Raw genomic sequence first — 23,024 nt, forward strand, 5'->3', positions numbered from 1 at the left:
GGGTTTGGCCTTGAAGCCTAGGGCTGTAATGGAATGAGAGTAAAAGTCGGTTAGAGAATGCTTCTCTTGGGGGCCTTTTTTGAATCATCTGCCACCCCCACCTGCTGCTAGATTTCAGTCATGTCTGTGGTTGAGATAGAGAACTAGGCTGTGGCTCTGAATTCTGATGCCTCCATTTCCCTCATCGTTTCAACATGCATAAAGAGATAGCATCTAAATAGTGCTTTAAGGTTTGCAAAGAGCTTTAAAAATAGCATCTCATTTTATTTTCTCAACAACCTGAGGATGTAGATGCTTTTATACCCATTTTTTCATTTGGGGAAAAGTGAGACAGTGGCTTACACAGCTAATAAATGTCTGAGATTGGATTTGGATTCAGGCCTATCTGACTTTAGGTCTAGAGTTCTATCCACTCTGTCATTTGGCTGCCATCAGGTATTATTGTGATTAGTAAGTACTGATCAAGCAGAGCCACTGAGACCAAAATTATGTCTTCTGCATAGGAAAATTTTGTCAGGATTTTTGTCAGTAATTTTCCCTTTACTCAGGCCATATTATGAGATCATATAGTTAGAGCTAGAGGGGATCTTAGAAGGCCGTTGAGTATGACTTTTCATTTTACAGATAAGGAAATTGAGGTACAGATACATATATAATATATAAAACACACAGAGACATATACTTTTAAAAAATGACTTGTTCATATAGCTTTTTTTTTTTTAAATTAAAGCTTTTTATTTATAAAACATATGCATGGATAATTTTTCAATATTGACCCTTGCAAAACCTTCTGTTACAGATTTTTCCCTCTTCCCCTCCCCGCCCCCCCACGCCTTCCCCTAGATGGCAGGTAGTCCAATACATGTTAAATATGTTAAAATATATCACATAGATTTCTGAGGCACAATTTAAATCCCAGTCTTTCTCACTCCAAGTCTAGTGCTATATTCATTAATCTGATGAAGCCTGGATAGAAACCCTGCATTGAAAGAGAAGGCTTCCTAGGCACAGTAGCTCAGAAATAAGCTTTTCCACCATGGTGGTTCTGATTGCCAAGTCTCCTTGGCACTAGCAAAAGGGCAAAATGCAGATGTTAGAACTTATGGTTCCTTTCTTAGCCATATACAGTGGATTTAGACAGTCTAGTCACTGCCCTGGCAGGGAGTATATAAGGACTCTTTTGGTCTGAGAACTTAGCTCAGAATTAAATTCACACCATAGTACTCTGATTAGTGAAACCTTGACCTGACTCATCTCTCTCAATTTTAGCTCCTTTTCTGTCCCTGACCTCAAATACCTGTCTAACCCTTTAAGCTGTGGCATCCATCCTGGTGTTCTCTCTGCTCTTGGTTTCTGTATCATGAATTTCTGGAATCAGGAAAAGGGGAAGGAGAAGAAGAAGGGAGGGAGTTACAAAGTAGAATCAATAAGAATTTCGAATGGAGCATATTCATTTTCAGAGAAAGAGAGCTGTAGGGGAGAAATAAGTGGAATACAATGCTGGAATCATGGGATCTGAGTTCATAGGATCATAGATTTAGATCTGGGAAGACACTTTAAAGGTCATTGAGACCAACCCTTTCATTTTATAGATGAGGAATCTGAGGATCAAAGAGAGGGAGTGACTTGTCCATCCTCCTTCCTTTCACATAGCCAATAAGCATAAGAAGTAGGATTTAAATTTAGGTATTTCTTGTTGCAAGTCCAACAATCATCAATTATTACACTGTTGCTGGTTGCTTAATCATTACTTAGTTGGGTCCCACTCTTTGTGACCTCATTTGAGTTTGGGGGGGTGGTAAAAATCATGGAGTGATTTGCCATTTCTTTCTCCAGCTCATTTTACAGACGGGGAAACTGAGACAAACAGGATTAAGTGACTTGACCAGTAAGTGTTTGGATTTGAAGATGAGTCTTCCTGATTTCAAGCCCAGTGTTCTATCTACTGCACCACCAGCTGCCCTCCATTTTCAGTAGTGTCTCTTCTAGTGACTTATATGATCTTGGGCAGATCACACAATGATTTTCTATCAGTTTCACCTCTGTATAAATCAGAAAGTTTGGGCTCAGCGTCCTCCAAGAGCTCTTCTTCTAAACCTGTCACTATCCTGTAATAGTGACAGCCGAAAGGATTCCCCACTCTAAAGCTTGGTTGCTTTTTTCCTATGGTTCCCTTCCCCCAGATCCTTTCTTTGCTTAGGATAAAACTTCAGTCCGTATCTGATGAGCACCAGTCTAGCCATGGAGAATGTTACTGGAAGAGGTGGACAGGACAGATGCCTTCCCCTCCTGGTTCATGGGGAAGAACGATAAAACTCCAGGAACCCCAGACAACCCTGAAGCATCAGTCATTTCGGCAGTTGAGAGTCCTCTGGGTGTGGAACTAGGGGTGGGGGTGGGGAGCAGGCTTGGAGCTTGAGACTGTCCTCCTAGTCCTGTGCCGTTTGAAGCCTGCTAATTCGGGCCTTTGCCACAACTAGACACTGTTTTTCCTCCTCACTTTGTGATGTGCCGCAAATCACAGTCTGGTTGGATGAGAGCCAGGGAACTGCTCTCTCTCTTCTTTGGCTGACGTCAATGCCTCCTCCACTTGGATCCATTTTTCTTGGGAAGCTCCAGCAGCCTTTGCTTCTGGCAGCTTGAGGGACGGGGTGGGGTGAGGTGGGGTAGGCAAATTTAGTCCAGGGCACCCCAAAATGGCATCGAAAACTGGGTAATAATCAGAAAATCGGCTAGGCCATTGTCTGTGGTATCACTTAAAAAACAAATCAGAATCATAACATCCCACAAAGTAAGGAGATGCCACCATTTAGTCTGCCTTCCTCATTTGTTAACTGAAAAAATTGAGACCACACGAGTTAAGTAGCAAACCTTGGATATGGACCTAGATCCTTCACCCCTAGCACTCTTCCCAAAATTTTATCCATCCTCTAGAAATGAGAAATTATTGGGGTGTGGTCAGCTTCACTGCAGAACCATATGGAGAGATTCTATTCTTTCTATTCATTCTATTCTTTAGAGGTCTGAGATCTCACTTGAGAATCCATTCAATTGTTTAACATCCTTTGCAGTAAATGAAAGTTTGTCCTGTTGTCTAACTTAATCTATCCTTCTGCAGTTTAAGCTAATTCCCTCTGTTTTCACAGCTGGTAGGGAATCATTCTCTGTAGATTAAAATTACACTCTTGGGGGTTTAGACTGGTTTAGATTTTATTATAAAAGATGAGAAGGGACTGGATCAGGAGTGGGGTCTGAATAGGAACTGTGTAAGAGGATGGTTAAGAAGGTCTAATTGGGTCAGTCACTCTGCTTGGTGACGAGAGATGAATGACATAAAACAGCTCCCTTAATTCTAAACTAACAATGGCAGTTCTAGCATTAGCCAACTCTGCAAACTGAGGAGTGGGAGATAAGATTGGGGGGATGGTAATCATATTTCCTGAGGTCCTCCTCCAGCATTTGTGTTGAGTCTTTCTGAAACAAGGAACTGGAGAGAAAAATACAACAGAAAGTGAATGTTCTTTGAGAAGATAATGGGAGAACCTTCGCCAAACCTGCAGTCAGGCAGAAGACCCAGCTGTGTTTAGCTGATTGCAAATAGAGGTTATACTTTATTATTTATTATCTGCTTTATTTAGTTTCTTATTCTCACCTTTCCCGCTGTTGGCTTTGTGAAAGGCAGCCACTGCAGTGTTAACCCTTGACAAGGAAATAATTACAGGCAGATCAGAATCTTCTAAGCTGTGTCCTGGACTTCTGGGGCCCATCATGGCTTGTCAAAGACTCTGTGGGCCATTGCACAAATGGAGTTCAGTTGTTGGTGTTTGGGGCAAAGATTCAGAATCTTTGAGGGTTTTACGTTTATGTCAGAATGTTATTTCTGAGCCTGGGCCAACAATTTAGGGTTACAAAGGACCTCAGAGGCCTTGTAGTCCAGCATGTGTCTGAATGAGAATTCCTATCATGCATCCAAACAACCAATCTTTTAGGTTTTGCTCTGAGGTTTCAGCTTTTAAATTATAACCTCACATTTACTTTTTTTTTTGCTGAGGTAAATGGGATTAAGTGACTTGCCCAGGGTCACACAGCCAAGAAGTGTTAAGTGTCTGAGATCAGATTTGAACTCAGGTCCTCCTGACTTCAGGGCTGGTGCTCTATTCACTGCATCACCTACATGTCCCGACATTTAACTTTGAACCACAAATTTATTCCTTAATGTCTGCAAGGATTATATCAACTAGAGCATAGCATAAAGGTTGTCTCTTTTAAACTGTAACCTCCTCGAGGATAGGAACTATGTCACATTTCTCTTAAGTCTCCTTTAGTGCCAAGCACAAACCATTGCATTTAACAGGGACTGCTGTTCTATATGTCTTTCTTTCTTTCTTTCTTCATCCTTTGTATTAAGCTATTGTTAAAGCATTCACTATCTTTATAAGTACTGGGAATATGTAGATACACACAACATGTCCCTAAGTGTTTTTAGTTTAATGAGAAATGGAGGGGAATAGACAGATATAATATAAATCCTGCCTCTGAGTCTTTTCAGTCTAAAAGGAAAAGGAAGGGAGGACACATATATGGCAGCTAGATGATATGGTGTATAGAGTGCTGGGCCTAGAATCAGGACAAACTGAGTTCAAATCTAACCTTAGACACTTATTAGCTTTGTGACTCTGGGCAAGTTGTTTAATTCTGTTTGCCTCAGTCTCCGCATCTGTAAAATGGCTAGGGAAAAATATGGCAAACCATGCCAGTATTTTTGCTAAGAAAATCCCAAATGGGGTCATGAATAGTTAAACATGACTGAATAACAACAGCATACACCTAACTAAGGATGATATGAGATGGAAAGGATGTTGTTAGAAGATAGGACATCATATGGCTGAGGCCCTTCAGATAAAGCATGAGAAATCTGAGAGTGGTAGGAAAACTTTTACCTCTGGGGTAAGGGAAGCCTTCCTAGAGAAAATAGCATCAGAGTTTGGGCTTCAAGGAATGGGGGGGGGTGTTTAACAGCTAGAGATGGTGATATCTGAGGGATGGCAGAAGGTCATACATTTAGATTTTTGACCCCCTCATTTTACATATAAGCAAACTGAGGTCTTAGAGATTTAAGTGACTTACCTAAGTTCACATAATTGCTGAAGCCAGAATTCAAAGCCAGATTCTTCAACTCCAGAACTAGCATTTATTTTACTATGCTAATTTGGAACTATGCTCAAAAAGTTATCAAACTGTGCATACCCTTTGATCCAGCAGTGTTTCTACTGGGCTTATACCCCAAAGAGATACTAAAGAAGGGAAAGGGACCTGTATGTGCCAAAATGTTTGTGGCAGCCCTGTTTGTAGTGGCTAGAAGCTGGAAAATGAATGGATGCCCATCAATTGGAGAATGGTTGAGTAAATTGTGGTATATGAATGCTATGGAATATTATTGTTCTGTAAGAAATGACCAGCAGGATGAATACAGAGAGGACTGGTGAGATTTACATGAACTGATGCTAAGTGAAATGAGCAGGACCAGGAGATCATTATATACCTCAACAACGATACTGTATGAGGATGTATTCTGATGGAAGTGGATTTCTTCGACAAAGAGAGCTAATTCAGTTTCAATTGATCAAAGATGGCCAGAAGCAGCTACACCCAAAGAAAGAACACTGGGAAATGAATATAAACTGCTTGCATTTTTTTTTTTTCTTCCCAGGTTATTTCTACCTTCTGAATCTAATTCTCCCTGTGCAACAAGAGAACTGTTCGGTTCTGCACACATATATTGTATCTAGGATATACTGTAACCTATTTAACATGTAAAGGACTGCTTGCCCTCTGGGAGGGGGTGGAGGGAGAGAGGGGAAAAATCAGAACAGAAGTGAGTGCAAGGGATAATGCTGTAAAAAATTACCCTGGCATAGGTTCTACCAATAAAAAGTTATTAAAAAAAAAAAGAGAGAGATAGTCCCCACCATCTAAGGAGTTGGGCTCCTGGATACACAAGCTAAACACATACTTGTTGTTGGGGCACGTTGGCAAGGGTAGATGAGAGGGGTATAAGTACAGGACAGCAGATGGAGAGAGAGGAAGCAGAAGAAGGGACAAGATGATGTAACCAAGCAATAAAGCTTCTCTAACTGCAAAAAAAAAAAAAAAAAAAAAAAAAAGTATTTTACTATGCTACACTTTGCTTTGTATGAGCAAAGGCACAGAAATGGGAGAAAGGAAGATGGATTAGAATGCAAGAAAGGAAACAGTAAGCTATAAGGCCACACAATTCGTCATTTTGAATGATAATGGAAGACGTCATAGAACTATGTTGCTTGGCTGCCTATAAATTGATGTTATCCAGGCTCAATGATTGTGTGCTTACCCTCTTGCTTTTCCCTGGTTGTGCCTGTCTCACTTTTCGTAGCTGTTGTTCCTTGTTCTCTTCTCTCCTGAAGCCACTCTGATCTCTGAGTCTTCCACCCTACATTCCTTTTCTAAAAAACAAATGAGGCCATCCATCATGAATTCTCCCCACCTCAGTAGAATTCCAGAGAAAGAGGTGGTCCTTAGGTAACAGAACATAGAGCCCTCCAATCCAGCCTTCAATGAGGAAATTGAATTACAGGATGATAAGTGAGTAGCAATAAAAGGATAGGATTTGAACTTAGATTCTCAGACTCCAGAACCAGTACTCTGTATACCACGTCATTGGCCCTTTAGTGCCAACTCCTTTATTTGTACCATTCATCTTGGCCCATCCCTTTCTTTCCTCCTGGCAGCTTCCCCTTTTGACAGTTCCTTTTCTTTTTCTATTTTTTTCTTTTAAAAATTGCTTTTCTCTTTTGTTTTTTCCCCATAATAATTTTCCCTCACTATTCCTTTCTTCCCCCATATAGTCATCTTGTTGAACAAATACCATTTTAAAAAGAAAAACATGAAAAACAAGAGGAAAAAATCAGCATAACTTATCGGTACCTCCCCCAAAGTCTGAAAATAAGTACAATATACAACACTTGTGGACCTCCCATCTCTGCAAAGGGATTGGGGGGGTGGGGAGGAGGTGAAATGTGTTCTCATATCTCTTCCTTCAAACCAGCTTGTTCTTTAGAATTTTGCAACATTCACTTTGGATTTGTTTCATTGTTTTTTCTGTTTACATTGTTATAGCAAATATATATATTGTTTTCTTGTTCTTGTTTACTTGATTCCATCTGTTCAGGTAGATCTTTTCATGTTTCTTTGTATTCACATTCTTTCTTTCTCACCGGACAATAATATTACACTAAATTCATATGCCATTATTTGTTTAGCCATTCCCAATAGATAGCATCTACTTTGTTTCCATTTCTTTGCTATCACCAAAAAATGCTACTGTAAATATTTTGATGTGTATATGGGCATGTAGGTGGCACAGTGGATAGAGAGCTAGTGCTGGAGTCAGGAGTTCAAATTGTCTGGTCTCAGACACTTATTAACTATGTGATCCTCGACAACTCACATAACCCTGTTTGTCCACTTTTCTCATCTCTAGCAGAAGAAGGAAATGTCAAACTATTCTAGTATTTTTGCCAAGAAAACCTCACCATGAGATCATAGATATGATTCAAATGACATAGAAACGGAGGAGACTTTTTTTTTTTTTTTTATCAATTGTCCCTTAAATATATAAACCTAGTAATGGAGTATATGGTTATTTTGGCCATTTTATTTGCATAGCGATGGGGCATTTTTTCATGTAGTTGTTAATGTTATCAAAACCCTGGGGAACTCAGAAGGTTTGGGGAATAAGTCCCGAATCGAGCTGCCATGGCCCACTTCTTCCTCAGTTGCAATCTAGTCCAAAGGTAGTAGTAAAATCAATGCCTTTTTTAGAGGGAGAGAAAAATTCTTTATTCAGGAATTCTCATGAGAAACAAGTATGCTTCTGGATGAGACACACACCCAATACAGAAGTAAGAGCAAGCTTTATAATTTTAGTTCTGTTCTCTGCCCTCCCTTCAAGGCTTGGATTGATCCAGGTTGGATTTATAACCAGTTACAATTGGTTGGATTTACAATCCTCTTTATTCTCCCATTTTATAAGGCTAAAAGGCTTGTGTCCTGATGTTGGCCCCAGTTGGTTTGGGACAGTTTAGGCCTGAGCCCTTTTGGAGGAACTTTGTTGTTTAGCCATTTTCTTGACTCAGAGGGTGATTGGTTGGAGATATCTTAACAAGATATTTCACCCCTCCCTTCATCCTGTTTTGACAGTATCTGTGGAAACCCAACTTCTATACTCTTCACATAGTTTATCTGTTGGTGAATAGCTTTTGGTCTAGCCAGAAACACAGGTCTATTCTAATAGGTAAGAAAACATAGCAAATAATCGTGTATATACAAGACATATACAATTCAAATGGGAGGTGACTTCAGAGGAAAGGCACTAGCGGCAGACATTAAGGGATGGGAGAGGAGAAGGGGACCTGATTCCAGAAAGATGGAATTAGAACTGAACCTTGAAGACATCCAAGGAAGCCAAGAAGTGTAGGGAAAGAGAGCATCCTGAGAGTCGTCTAGCATAAAAGCTGAGCATAAAAATAGAGAGAAATGGAGTGTTATATATGGAGAAGAACAAATTAGCCAGTATAGTTGGGTTTTTAGAATGCATCATGGGGGAGTGAAGTATATGAAGTCTGGAAAGGTAGGAAGGGACTAGGCTGTGCAGCTCTTTAAAAGCCAAATTTTATGTTTAATCTTAGAGGTAATTGAGAACCACTGAAGATTATTAAATAGAGAGATGACATGGCCATGTGTATGGAATATTCCCTTGGTAACTGAGAGGAGGATAAATTGGAGTGGGCAGAGACTTTCAATCAGAAGGTTATTGCAAGAGTCCAGGCAGATGAGAGGAGATGAGGGTCTAAATTCCAGTGGTAGCTGGCTTTGTGCAAAGAGAGAAAGGGATATATAGGAGAGATGTGACAGTAGAAATGGCAAGGTTGAGTGACAGCTGGGATGAATGTGAATGAGGAATGGAGCATGTCACTGAAATTGAATCTTTGTCATTGGGAGGATGGAAGTACCCATTGGATTGGAGGCATCTGGTGAAGGTTGGCCAGGAAGTCCAGGGTACTTGAAATTGCTCTATTTGAGGATTGTTAAAGAAACTGGGGCTATGTGGGTAAAGAAGAGATCTTGGGATGAGTGTGAAAGAGCACTTTAGAGACTTATTTGTTTAGGGCTGAACTAGGGGCAATGAATACAAGTTGTAGAGAAGTGGATTTGGACTTGGTACATGAAAAAATGGCCAACAACTATAACCCTGGGAGAGTGCCTTGGAAGTGGCAATAATAATCACTGCCATTTATATGAATATATGTAACATAACATTAAGAATATATTATTAGTATATAATGACTGATATTTATAACAGTACATTAAATTAATTATATAATAACAACTGACACTTTAAAGTTTACAGATCACTTAAAATTTGATCCTCAAAAACCTTGTGAGGTAAGAACCAGAGTTATTATTATATCCATTTTACAGATGAGGAAAATTGAAACTGATAAAGATTAAGTCTCTTTCATAGCTAGTAAGTGGGTGTCTGAGACAGTCAAACTCAGGTTGCCTGTCTAGTACATTCCCCATCCTTGGTAATCTTCAGGTAGAGGCTGGAGATTCATTCCTACTTAGGTCATGCTAAATGGCCTCTTCAGTGCCCTCAAAATCTCTGACTTGATTGGAGGATTCCTGGAAAGGGGGAACTGCTTTCTGTTTCCTTCATGACACTCACAGTGATAGAGCTTGATACCTTGCCAATCACATCCTGAAATTTAGAGTGTGGTGATTAAATACCCTAATTGTCAGCTTGGGTTGTGAATAATAATAACATGCTAATTCAGCTAGTTTCTCCCCCTTCCTCCCCTTTCCTCCCCCCAGACAGTTACACCAGTTTTGCTGATGATACAGGAATGCAGTCATTTTCTCTTTTTGCTTCAGGATAAAGCAGAAGAAAATGGGTTATAAGCTACCCCAGAGTCAGGGTGGGTTAAAAAAGAGAAAGAGAGAGAGAAGAGGTGAAGAGCAAAGCTAGCTTTGGACTTCTGTCCCTCTGGGATATCTGCTCCAGATGGCAATCAATGTGGCCTATGAGCTGAGGGAGTTTAGGAGAATGAGCCTACATTTGTAGTCATAAAATCTGGGTTGTAGAACTAGCTTTCACTAACTTAATATGTGACAATGAATAAGATGTTCTCCTCTCAGAGCCTCAGTTTTCTCCTCTGTAAAATGAAGAGTTTGGGTTAGCTAATCCCCAAGGTCCTTTCTAGCTTTAAGACTTAATTCTCTAACAATCTTAAGTTTCAGGAGCCTGAAGTAGGTGTGCCACAAAATAGAGTCATGAAGAATACCAGTGTGAAAAGGAATTAAGTAGTCTAATCCCCCTATTTTACAGGGGAAGAAGCTGCGTTCTAGACAAGGGAAGTGTTTTGCTTAGGATTTCCTAGCTGTTCAATATTAGATAGCTTCCCTATCATGAATATGAGGTAGTGTCAATGAGGACAAGAATAATGAAGAGAGGGAAGGAGAAAAGTAGGGAGGGAGGGAGAGAAGAGGGAGGAGAAAGAGGGGAGGGGAGGGAGAAAAAGGAGTCCCCCCCCTTTTCCAATCACTGGACGCTAAATTGAAATCTTTGGATGTGCAAATTTAATTGGGTTGGTGGGAGAGTGGATAGCTTCTGTAGCATCTAATGCTTAGTAGAGGGAACCATTGATGACATGTGGCCAAACCAAATGGGAGCAGCCTCAGGTTGATGAATTAGTCTTTTGAGAAATGTTGTAGCAGATGTATTGCTAGAAACCTGTCTCTGTGGGACGCAATTCAACTGGATGAAGTGGCTCATTGCTGGGCAAAAAGAATCTCCCTAGAAATCTGTTACAGGGCTAGAACCCTGCCTCTAAGGGGCTTAGTTAAGCCAGAGAAGATGGCTCATTCCTGATAGAATGCTGCCCCTGAGAATCTGTTGCCTATGAATGAGGCCCAAAGACTAGGGGGTGGGGCATTGGGAATGCAGGCAAAATGGATGGTGCAATGTCTCCTAGATTTCATTCATTACTTTGAAACTTAATTTTTTTTATTATAGCTTTTTATTTTCAAAACATGCATAGATAGTTTTCAACATTCACCTTTGCAAAACCTTGTATTCCAAATTTTTTTTCTCCCTCCCTTCTCTGCATCCCCTCCCCCCCCACCCCTCCACCTCCCCACCCCCCATGGCAAGCAATCCAATATGTGTCAAACATGTGCAACTCTTCTATATATATTTCCACAATTATTATGCTGCACACACACAAAAAAAAATCAGATCAAAAAAATGAGAAAGAAAACAAAATGCAAGTAAACAGCAACAACAACAAAAAGTAAAAATACTATGTTGTGATCCACACTCAGGCCCATAATCCTCTCCATGGGTGCAGATGATTCTCTCCACTACAAGACCACTGGAACTGGCCTGAATCATCTCACTGTTGGAAAGAGCCACATCCACCAGAGTTGATCATATAATCTTATTTTTGTGTACAATGTTCTCTTGGTTCTATTCATTTCACATAGCATCAGTTCATTTAAATCTCTCCAGGACTGTCTGAAGTCATCCTGCTGATCATTTCTTACAGAACAATAATATTTCATAACATTCATATAACAGAATTTATTCATTCTCCAACTGATGGGCATCCATTCAGTTTTTAATTCCTTGACACTATAAAATGGGTTGTTATAAACATTTTTGCACACTTGTGAATCCTTTTCCCTTTTTTATGATCTCTTTGGGATACAGGTCCAGTAGAGACACTGCTGGATCAAAAGTATGCACAGTTTGATAGCCCTTTGGGCATAGAAACTTAGTGTTTGTGTGATTTTGGGAGAGACATTGCTTCTGATCCTTAGTTTCTTCATCTCAAACATGAAGGAGTTGGATTAGATTGGAATTTCTTGATCTTTTGCTATTCTGAGCCCCTTTGGCAATCTGGTGAAACCTTCTCAGAGTAATATTTTTAAATGCTTAAAATAGAATGTATAGGATTATGAAGAAAACTAATTATATGAAATATAATTTTAAAAAAATATGCAAGTTTTAAAAAGTTCACAAGACCCACATTAAAAACCTCTGAAGTAAGGTTCCTTCTAGCTTTAACATTTCCTAGAATAGGTAGCAGACATAAGGTCATTATCCTAATGACAACTGTTGTCTCTACTGCATTTGAAGTACTTTTTGCTCTCCTCGTAATGCTTGGTCTGGGAATTCCATGTTGGATTCCTTGACAAGGACTGGGTAGCAAATGAGGGGGACACACACACACACACACACACACACACACACATACACACACACATTCTCTCTCTCTCTCTCTGTCTCTTTCTCTCTCTCTCTCTCTTTCTCTCTCTCTTTTTTTTCTCGCTCTCTCTGGTGTGATTTGTTTTCTTCTCTCACTTTCTACTTATTGTTAATCCTGGGGTAGCCTGACTTCAGGGTAAAGGTTCTTTACCTAGATCTTTAAATAGGTAAACAAGTAAGATCTTTTTTTACCTCAATATCATCATAGTCACTTTGTCATTCTTCCCCCATGTATTGTATAATTCTAGTGTAATTCCCTATTACTTCAGGATCAAATATGAAAATCTCTAGTGTTAAAAAACTCTTCATAATTTAGCCCCATTTTCTTACACCTTACTCTCTGCCTTATACTCCTTGGTTCCACACTGGCCTCTTTGTAGTTTCATGTATAAGACTCTCCTCAGGTTAGGGCATTTTCTCTGGCTGTTCCCCCAACCCGAAATGCTCTCCTTCCTCATCTGTCTTCTGGCCTCCTTCAAGACCCAACTAAAAATCTGCTCCTACAGGAAGCTTTGTCCAACCCCTCTTACTTTTGATACCTCTCCTCTTTAGCCTGTATATGGCTTATTTGCACATATTTGTTTTCTCCCATATAAGTTTGTAAGCATTTTAAGACTGACAATATCTTTTGTCTTTTTTTGTATCCTCAGCTCTTAGGACAGTGCTTGATATATAGCAGAAACCTAATAAATATTTATTGATTGATAGATCTAGAACTGCTTGGTTGCAGAATGAAGGTCATTAACATTTATAAAGGGCATCAAGGTTTACAAAATGGTTTATATGTGTTAACTCATTTTGTCCTTATGAAAAACCTGGGAGGTAGGTACAATTAAGACATGTGAAGATATTTTTGAGCACATTTTATTTTATTATTTTATTTTTCTAGCACATTTTAAAAGACTGTTCCTCTAGAATAGTATCTTGCTTGAGCATCACTCCTAGTTTTGGAATAACATCATGCTGAACAAACCACTTGGCTTAGCCCTCAACCACTACCTGAAGTGGTCAGGATTTCTCTTAGTTCAAGTCCTTGGCATCTTCCTATGATCTCGACTGTGTCCTGATGTCTCTCCTTGACCATTGCCCTATGCTCTGGAGAATGTCTCAGACAGCTTCCTGAAATGTGGGTGGTTGCTGCTGTGGGATCACAGAAAAGTGTCCAGTTCTGAGCAGGAAGGGCCTTTAGATTCCATCTGAACCAGTCAGTCAGTCAATGAACATGTATTAAGTGCCTATTATATGCATTAGAAGTGAAGCTTCCCACCACATGCTGACTGTGTGATTCTGGATAAGTCCCTAAACTTCTCCAGTGCCCCCAGGTCATTTTCTAAGACTATAAATTACTGGGCAGGTGCTGGTCTGTATTGTTAGAGAGATCCCTCATCTGGGAGCTCTCTATACCAAGGAAATCATAGAGGGATGGTGTATATGTATATTTTAATTAAAGTTAACAAATAAGTACTAAGCACTTATTTTGTCTTCCTTTTGAATTGGTCATTATCAGAAACCAAAGAAGACACAGTCTTTGCTCTTGAGGTGCTTCCAATTTAATTGTGGGAAGTTTCAGGACACAAGACCGAATATTTTAATTGGATTTATTCATGACTGAAGAACATGTCTGCTGATTTCAGAAAGCCAGGCCCATTTTGACAAAGGACATTTGTCCTTTGATCTCCAGATATCTGAAAGTAACTTGGAGACTTAGAAAAGAAGGGAAACAGGCCTCTGACCTTCTGAGGGAGGCTGCTCTGGGTTTCTCTGGTGCCTGTTACCAGGCCCCATGGCAGTAATGATGATGGATGAGTGAGTGCCTACAGGGGCCATCTCTACCTATTGGCAACCTCATTCAAGGGCCAGAGAAGTATCAGCCTCCATCCTGCCACCTGCCACCTGCCACCTACCAAGAACTTGTTCTATGTTTTCCAGAGAAAGGACATTTCTCCTGGTGATGATGGGAAATATGCCATTCCATCCCCCCATCCTCGTAGCTGTATGTATGTGGAGGTGGGGGGAGCAGGGGGTGAGTGATCAGAGCAGGCATGTGGGTCTGTACCAGCTGCTAGTACCATATGGACACCACCTACCAGTAGTATCAGTCTTCTCATTGGAGCTTGCTGGCTGCAGAACCCTGAGGGAATGTGAGTGGATTATTAGGGAAAGGGAAAGGAAAGTCATTATCTTTTATAAATGTCTTTGTGGTCTAGGAAAGTGGTCTTCAAACTAGAGGCCATGATTTAACCTCAAGGATTGTGGGTGGGTGGGAACATGGGTTGCATCCCACCCTTTCTGCAATAGCCTGTCATGGAGCTTGTTTCCAATACAACTATACATCTACCCTTTCTCTGTATGATCTAGTGCCCATCCGTCTCTGCCCCATTCCACCACTGCAGCATCTTTACTAGCTACCAGCCTTCCTGAATTAGGCTTCTGAGTGTGGTTATAACCCAAGTTCTTCCATAATAGCTATGCAAATGCCACTGGGAAAATTTCCCTCCAAACCCTATCCCAGCCTATCCACTAGAATAATAATAATCGTGATGATGATCACTATTATTATTGTCACTGATAGTGTGAAATTCACTTTTTTTCCTCTTTTGCTCCCAAATCTAGGATTTGGTGATAAGAATGTACTGATTTAGAGGAGTTGAAAGACTTGGGTTCCAGTTCTAGCTCTCAATAGCTAACTGTCTAACTTGGATAAGCTATTCTTTGTCTCTCAATTTTTTCTACTGTCCCAAGTTTTGCCTTATCCCTCAGAATTCTTATAAGGTTAAAATGCAATTTTTAGAGTGCTGTATATATATAATGCATTATTATAAAATATAATTTTTATAAAAATTGCAAAAGCAGTTTTATAATGAAAAATAGGCAATATACAAAGGCTGGGTGATATTAGGGTCCCAGAGCTCGAAAAGACCTGAGAGGACTGAATGGTAGAATGGAAAAGGACTTAGACATAGGGACACATAGCTGGGAGGGAGAACTTTGGAGTACAAAACCTGAAACATGGGATCTGGGAGGGAGTTTATAAGACATAAGATGTTAGAATTAAAGAGGTTAGAAAATAGAATGTTAAAGCTGAAAGGATGTCAGAGTTCTTGGTTAATCCCTTTATTTTAGAGATTGGGAGGTTGAGGACCATGTGAGGGATGTTCCAGAACTGACAGATAGTAACTAGCAGATCCAGCATGTGTGCTGTTTCTCAGATGATGGAGATATGAGGTTCCTTACTGGAAGGTGATGTAAGAGTCTTATTCATCCCCTTGCTTCCTTTCCTACTTCAGGTACAAAGGCTTCATCAAGGACTGTCCCAGTGGTCAGTTGGATGCTGCAGGATTCCAGAAGATCTACAAACAATTCTTCCCCTTTGGTGACCCCACCAAGTTTGCTACGTTTGTTTTCAATGTCTTTGATGAAAACAAAGTAAGTTAGTGATTGATGGTGCTATGCCAGCCCCCGAGGTCCCAGGAGCCACCTCCCCCTCACCACCAGACTCCGCAGCTTCATCTCCTCCTAAAATGCTAACTCGACACCCACTCTCTCACTGCTAACTTGCCTTAGTGGGGAAGACACACATATACACACACAACCACCCCTGAACTTTCTCTTCTCTGGGTATGAGAGGCAGATAGATGTAGGCATGAAGTAAGGAAAAACTTCCTAACAATTAGAGCTATCTAAAAGTGGAATAGGTTGTCTCATGAGATAGTGAGTTCCCCTAACTTGGGTCTTCAAGCAAAGGCTAGCTGACTGCTTGTTGGGGATGTTATAGGGGAGATTTCTGTTTAAGGATGCATCTGCCAAATGGATTGGAGCGCAAGCCTTCCTTACTCCAAATTCACCGTCCTGCCTCTGTTCTCCTTCCCCAGAATCCCCTTTTTATTACATAATTCTTTGTCCCCTCATTTCATTCTTTCTTATTAAGGATATAGGTCTGTTCCTAGGAGCCCGTGAGGGGGTGACCCAAGAACAGCTCGTCATTCCTGGCCATGGCCATTGCTCACAGTTCTGATGGCTCAGTGAGGGACTTCTCCCTAGCACTTACACGTGTGTAAGAGTCCAGTGAGCCCTGGTTCTAGGTCTGGCTCTGGGACTAATATTTTGTTGTTCAGTCATTTTTCAGTTATGTCCAACTCTTTGTGACCTGTTTTGGAGTTTTCTTAGCAAAGATACTAGAGTAGTTTGCCATTTTCTTTGTGGGCTCAGTTTACAGATAAGGAAACTAAGGCAAACAGATATAAGTACCTTGCCTGGGGTCACATAACTAATAAATGTCTGAGCCCAGATTTAAACTCAGGAAGAGGAGTCTTGTTGACTCCATTCTTGGTACTTTCTCCACTATACCCCCTACCTGTCCAGATTTAAAGTCTCTTCTAAATTTAAGATTCTGTAATGTTAAACTGAGGGAGATTACTACATGTTATTTTCACCTGGTGACTGGGATGTCTGTATGTATATTCATCCTCTCACACTCATTCACGCCTCCCTCTGATGCCTTAAATGCATTTAATGTATCTAAAGCCTTTGCCAAGCTACTTCCTATATAGAAATGAATAATACTCTTCTTCAGCTTCTCCTTTTTTCATCCTTTTATATCTTTTTTCCATCTTCTTCCTTTTCTTTCCCTCACCAACTCTCCCTTTCTTGACCTTCCCTTCATCAGACTGAGAAAGTACAATTAATGTGTGTAATGCTTTCTTTTGTCAGGATGGGAGGATAGAATTCTCGGAGTTCATCCAGGCACTGTCGGTGACCTCTCGTGGGACCTTGGACGAGAAACTAAGATGTAAGTTCCTTTCTATCAGTTAATCAGACTCTGTGATGTGTCCATTTCTGTGCTGGCTTCTATGGGGGAATATAGAGAAGAACAGACAAGATTCAGGTCTTTACAAGGCATACCACCTAGGAAGAGAGAGAAGACATATATCTGAAAAGATAATGGACAGCATAGGCTCTTTGTACCCAATGCCACTGAATAATTCAGACTTCGAAGTGTTACATGTTGAGTTATATGCTATATGATTGGGGGGGGCATCCCTAGGGGCTGGACAGTTCAAAGAAGGCTTATTGGAAAAAGCTGAGCCTGGAGGCATGGAAGAACTTTGATGAAAAGAGGGCATTCTAGGTTGAAATAATGACCCAAAGGAAGGGCAAGTCTGATCCCCTTGCCCTGACTATATGAGGCAGCTAAGTAGTCTAGCGGAGAACACTTGTTTGTTCTTCATTTTTGAAGAGGATCACGACTTTAGGGAAGTGATGCCATGACATGCAATTGTTTTTTTTGATTTAAGTGAGGGAGGACTGCGCAAAGTCATCCACCTCACTTTCCCCTTCAGAGCCATCTGGGTCCAGTGACAAGATATAGATCAAGATGACTGGAGATAGCCCTGGATGAAAAGAGAGACTTTGGCTTTTTTGAGCTAAGGTCTTCAATAGGTCTCAGTAGAATACTGGAATTGTTAGGAAGATCCAAATTCAAATCGCAGTGCAGATACATACTCGTTCTGTGACTCTTCTCAGTTGGACCTGATGACCTTCAAAGTTCCTTCTAGTTCTAAATATTCTCTGGTGATCTCTGGGAAAACAGCTAGTATATGAGATGTTATCTAGTGTACTCTCAAAGGAGAATGTGAGGTTAGAAGCCAGATCTGACTTCAGATACTGTTCCTGACCTTGAAATGCTGGGTGGTTCAGTTCTCCTGGGGCTCAGTTTCCTTATCTGTAAAATGGGGAATAAATGAACCCTCTTCTCCTCTTTGTCTACCTGACATGGGAGGGATTAAGGGGATTGAGTATATATTCAACTCCCATTTTTGCTGGAGAGAACAGATAAGTGAAATCCTTGGGATGATGATCAGTGTCTCCAATTTCAGGGGCATTCAAGCTTTATGACTTGGATAATGATGGCTACATCACAAGGAATGAAATGCTGGACATTGTGGATGCCATTTACCAGATGGTGGTAAGAGAGGTTTGGTTCTGAGGTGGGTGAATGGGGTGGGCATGTAGGTGGTGAGAAACCCAAGGAGAGAATTTGGAGAAGGTTTAGATTTTATTCACATAAGAAGTAACATCTTACATGGAGAGACTTTTCAGAAAATAGGACTGTCCCTTCCCCTCTCAAACTATAATTGTTATGTGATTCACCATCTGGAGAGGTAGAAGCCAAAGATGATCTTGGAGGTGGAGAAAACATGGTTGGGGGAGGGCATAGTCCAGAAAATGTGTTTTGTGTGTTTGTGTATCCAAAAATAAAAAAGAGTGGGGGTAGATATTTAGGTGGGAGATGGGAATGCTGGCATGGTGGGCACCCTGGAGCTGGGTGGTGACAGTGTGGTATGGGAGAAACAGCACTGAATTCGAAGGCTGCCAACTTGCCATATGACCTTGAGTGAGTGATGCTTCCTGAGTTGGATCTGTTTTGCTTATGTGAGACTTGGATTATTCAGTCTCTGAGGTTCCTTGTGACTCAGTCGTTCAATGACTTTTGGGTCTTCAGCTGGAAAAGAAGATAATAGTGTCTCTTGCTGCTTAGCCAGGATTGTAAAGAACAACTCGTGGAGGAGCCAAGGTACTATACAGTCAGTGGATGATATTTAACTTCACTGTCCTTATCTCTTTCCTGTAAGGGTAACACTGTGGAGCTTCCAGAAGAGGAGAACACCCCAGAAAAAAGGGTGGATCGGATCTTTGCCATGATGGACAAGGTGAGGTGGTTGAGGTGTGATACTGCGCTTTCCTAAATACTTTGGGTGCCTGGGAAAAAAGTTTTACTTCAGGGCAGGGAGGAGGATGGAAAAAAATAGTACATGTGACTGAAAAGAGCTAAGAAGGCTGTATGTGTCCTTGTTTGGGGAGAAGTGGCCAAAGCAAGATATTAAAGAATATGAGGGACGTCATCATCTGTATTTGCCTCCTTCTTTGCATATTACTCCCCAAGTTATGTATCCAAAGCAACTCAGAGTTTCATAGATTTACAGCCATAAGGAATCACTGTGGATATATTATGTTACCCCTTCAGTTTGTAGTTGAAGAAACTGAGACTCGAAAAGCTTAAAAGAATTGACCAGGGTCACTAAGGTGCTAAATAGTGAAACTAGGGGGCAGCCCAAAGTTGCAATGGATAGCGTGCTTGGCTTAAAGTCAGGAAGACTCATCTTCTTGAAATCAAATCTGGCCCTAGGTTCTTAGTACTTGTGTGACCCTGGACAAGTCACTTAACCCTGTTTGCCTATAAAATGAGCTGGAAAAGGAAATAGCAAACCACTCCAGTATTTTCACCCAGAAAATCTCAAATGGGGTCATGAAGAATCAGACATGACTAACAGAGGATAACAAAGTAACAACAAATGGAATCAGGATTTGAACCCAGATTTCCTGTTTAAACCAAGTATGATCTCTTCCTCTCCCTTCTCTCTCTGTTACTTTACAACCACCACTGACCCCAGGCTCCTGCATCTTGAGCCTGACTCCATTATTTTTTTAGGAAAAGCACCAGATTGGAAGTTAGAAAGTCTTGGTCTCAGTCCCAGCTTTGCCCCTAGTCCTGTGACTGGTCTGCAGCTAGTTTTCTTTTCTCTTGAGTCATTGGAGTTTCCCATCTGTAAAGTAAAGAGGTTGGATTAGTTGATGTGTCAGTATTAAAGTTCTGTGAATTTATGAGTTGATGAGACCAGGGAAAACCACAGGACTGGGAATTTCAGACCAAAATATCTCCTTCTGTGGATTAACCACAGAAAACTTCTGTCACTGGCCAAGGCAGGTCTGAGTACCACCTACTCACCATCAGGTTTAGGGAATGCAAATTCATATTGAGGAAATGGAATCTACTAGGAAGATAATTACCTAAAACATCCAGTTCCAACCTGACTAGAAATGATTTGGATTTTAGCCATTATTTGGGATTATTCAGTTCATTTATTTGTTTGAAGTTAAGAGATAACTAACTTTTTCCATCTATGAATGTGAACGTTCTAGTGTATGATGAAGGAGCTTCTTATCCCTGATCTGAGACAAGAGGACCTGAATTTTAGTCTGGTTGATAGCCCCAAAAGCAGTGGTTCTTAACCTGGGGTCCATAGTAGATTTCTGGGGGTCTGTGAATTTGTCTGGAAAAAAATTGCATCTTTATTTAAAAAAAATTAATCTCTAAATTTCCTCCTAAATTATTTAAAAACATTCTGAAAAAGAGTCTATAGGTTTCATCAAAGGGGGTCCATGGCATAGAAAAGGCTATCCAGTTGGATAGCTGGGATTGGGTGGGATTTAGATATTAAAAACTCCGAACACCTTCATTTCTCCTTCCAGAATTCAGATGGAAAGCTGACACTGCAAGAGTTCCAGGAGGGCTCAAAGGCTGACCCTTCCATTGTCCAGGCACTCTCCCTCTATGATGGGCTTGTATAGTCCTAGGGCCAGAGCAGGGGTAAGTATGGGCCCTATAGGCAACCTTGGTTCTGCACTGAAAAAAGGAGAGCAAAAACTCAGCCTCAGATCATGTGGACTCAGATCATGTGATCCTTCCCCTAGTAAAACAGAAATAAACACCTAGGATATTGTGGATTGAAGAGACCTAGGATGTTACCTACCCCATTTTCTAATAATGAGTTTAATGCCTAGCAATGGCTAAGTTGCAAAGGCCTCCTTCCCAGTTAACATGAGTACCATTATTTTCTTTTAATTATTCAGGCAGATGTAATGTAAATTCAGTATAATAATATTATACAGTAATTTGTTATTAGAATAATTTTTTTTCCTCTTTTTCTTCCCTATCCTTTAAAAAAATTAATTTTTTCAGTGAACAAAGCTTTATTTCTTTCTCCTCCTCCTCATATATTTAAAAAAAGGAAAAGAAAAAAACAAAACTTTTATAACAGATATGTATAGTCAAGCAAAACAAAATCCTGAATTAGGCATGTACTATTTTACTATATGTATACGTATACACACACACACACACACACACACACACACACACACACACACACACACACACACACACACACTGCAACTAGGTAGCATGGTGGATAGAGTACCACACCTGACGTTAGGAAGATTCATTTTCCTGAGTTCAAATCTTGCACCTGATACTAGCTGTGTGATCCTGAGCAAGTCATTTAATATCTATTTGTCTCAGTTCCTCATCTGTAAAATGGGGATACACTGGAAAAGGAAATCACTCTGGTATATCTGCCAAGAAAATCCCAAATGGGGTCTTGAAGAGTTGGACATGACTAAAACAAGTGAACAACAAGAATGTGTGTCTGTGTGTGTGTGTCTGTGTGTGTGTGTGTGCATAAAAATATAAAATTCTGTCCCCTTGACCTCTGAGGTGGATAGTATCATGGGGTTCTTTGGAGTTGTGATCATTGAATTTATTAATCAGAGTTTTGAAGTCTTTCAAAGTTATTTGTGTCTGCAATTTTGCTGTTACTGCATAAATTGTTAAATTTTTCCTTTAGTTCTCATTTTCCTTTTTTAACCCTTCTCTTCTTCTTTATTTTATTTCTTTTCTTTCTCATTTTTCTATTCTATTTCTTCTTCATTTTCTTCCCCTTCATTTTTCTTTTCCTTTCACTGGGTTTTTTCTCCTTAATCTTTCTTTTCCTCACTCTTCCCCTATTTTCTGCTTGCTCCTTTTTCATTTCTTTTTCTTCTTGACCTCTTTGACTTTTTCCATCACCATCATAATCTATTGACACACATTTCCCTTTAGATATACACAACAGAAGAGGCCTCTGTAGGACAGTTAATTTAGCACCCTGATAATAAAGTAAAACAAAGCCTCATGAGTTTTTGGATGGATTCCCCCTTTGAAAAGACCACCAAGAACACTTTTAACAGATAGCATCAAGAGGAGGAGGTCTTTGTATATTTGTAAAAAGAAAGGTAAAAAAGACAGTCAACAAGCCTTTATTTAAGCTCTTACTATGTGTCATGCACATAGTACATCAGGGAATGCGAATGACAGTCTACAAATTACTGCCCAGGACTTTATAAACACTCCCACTCTACTCTTTTCCAAGGAGAAACACAGACTGGAATAAGTGAGATTAACATTTAGTCTGCATCCTCTCCCTTCTCCCATTCTTAAATCTAAACTCCCTATCTGGCAAAACACCAATTATGAGCAAAACATAAGCTGGGTTTGTTGATGATCTTGTTGGAACCTGGTACCCTCCTCACCATCCTTTCAGAATCCTGTAGCTAGGAGGTTCTCAAGGTCATTTGGTCAAACTTTCTGCCCTTAAGGACCACCATGCTCCCATGTCTAAACCATTTAGGATTACATGAATAGTAGAATAAATTCATTCAGAAATAGCTTGGATGGGGAAGAGAAAATAAATCTCTTGTGTACCCCCCTTCCTTTCTTTTCTCTGACACAGCTACTAGCCTATAGAGGTCCTTACTGCTCTATATGTATTATTATTGCAATGGCCTATAGGTGGGTCTTCTTGCCTTAAATCTGGTCTTTCTTCCATCTAGTTGTCAGATTACTCTTCCTAAAGAACAGATCTTCATTCCCATATCTTATAGTTGGTTCCCTATCACATCCAAGATCAAATATAAAATCCTCTGTTTGATATTCAAGCCCTTTACATCCTGGTTCCTTCTTCCCTTTTCAATTTTCTTAAAATCTTACTCCCCATCATGG

General features: G+C 40.3%; 1 protein-coding gene across 1 annotated transcript in view; it reads left to right on the forward strand.

The window, feature by feature from the left end:
* The window catches only part of NCS1 (neuronal calcium sensor 1), a 96,345-nt gene that overhangs the window by 63,567 nt on the left and 9,754 nt on the right, over positions 1 to 23,024 (forward strand). Inside the window, exons 3-7 of the mRNA XM_051980196.1 lie at positions 15,655 to 15,793; positions 17,078 to 17,156; positions 18,244 to 18,332; positions 19,000 to 19,077; positions 20,678 to 20,795. Coding sequence (XP_051836156.1) covers positions 15,655 to 15,793; positions 17,078 to 17,156; positions 18,244 to 18,332; positions 19,000 to 19,077; positions 20,678 to 20,776 — 484 coding nt within the window. The 3' untranslated portion in view covers positions 20,777 to 20,795. The remainder of the gene's footprint in view (positions 1 to 15,654; positions 15,794 to 17,077; positions 17,157 to 18,243; positions 18,333 to 18,999; positions 19,078 to 20,677; positions 20,796 to 23,024) is intronic.

This window comes from Antechinus flavipes, chromosome 2 (assembly GCF_016432865.1).
Source record: "Antechinus flavipes isolate AdamAnt ecotype Samford, QLD, Australia chromosome 2, AdamAnt_v2, whole genome shotgun sequence".
Classification (NCBI taxonomy): Eukaryota; Metazoa; Chordata; class Mammalia; order Dasyuromorphia; family Dasyuridae; genus Antechinus; species Antechinus flavipes.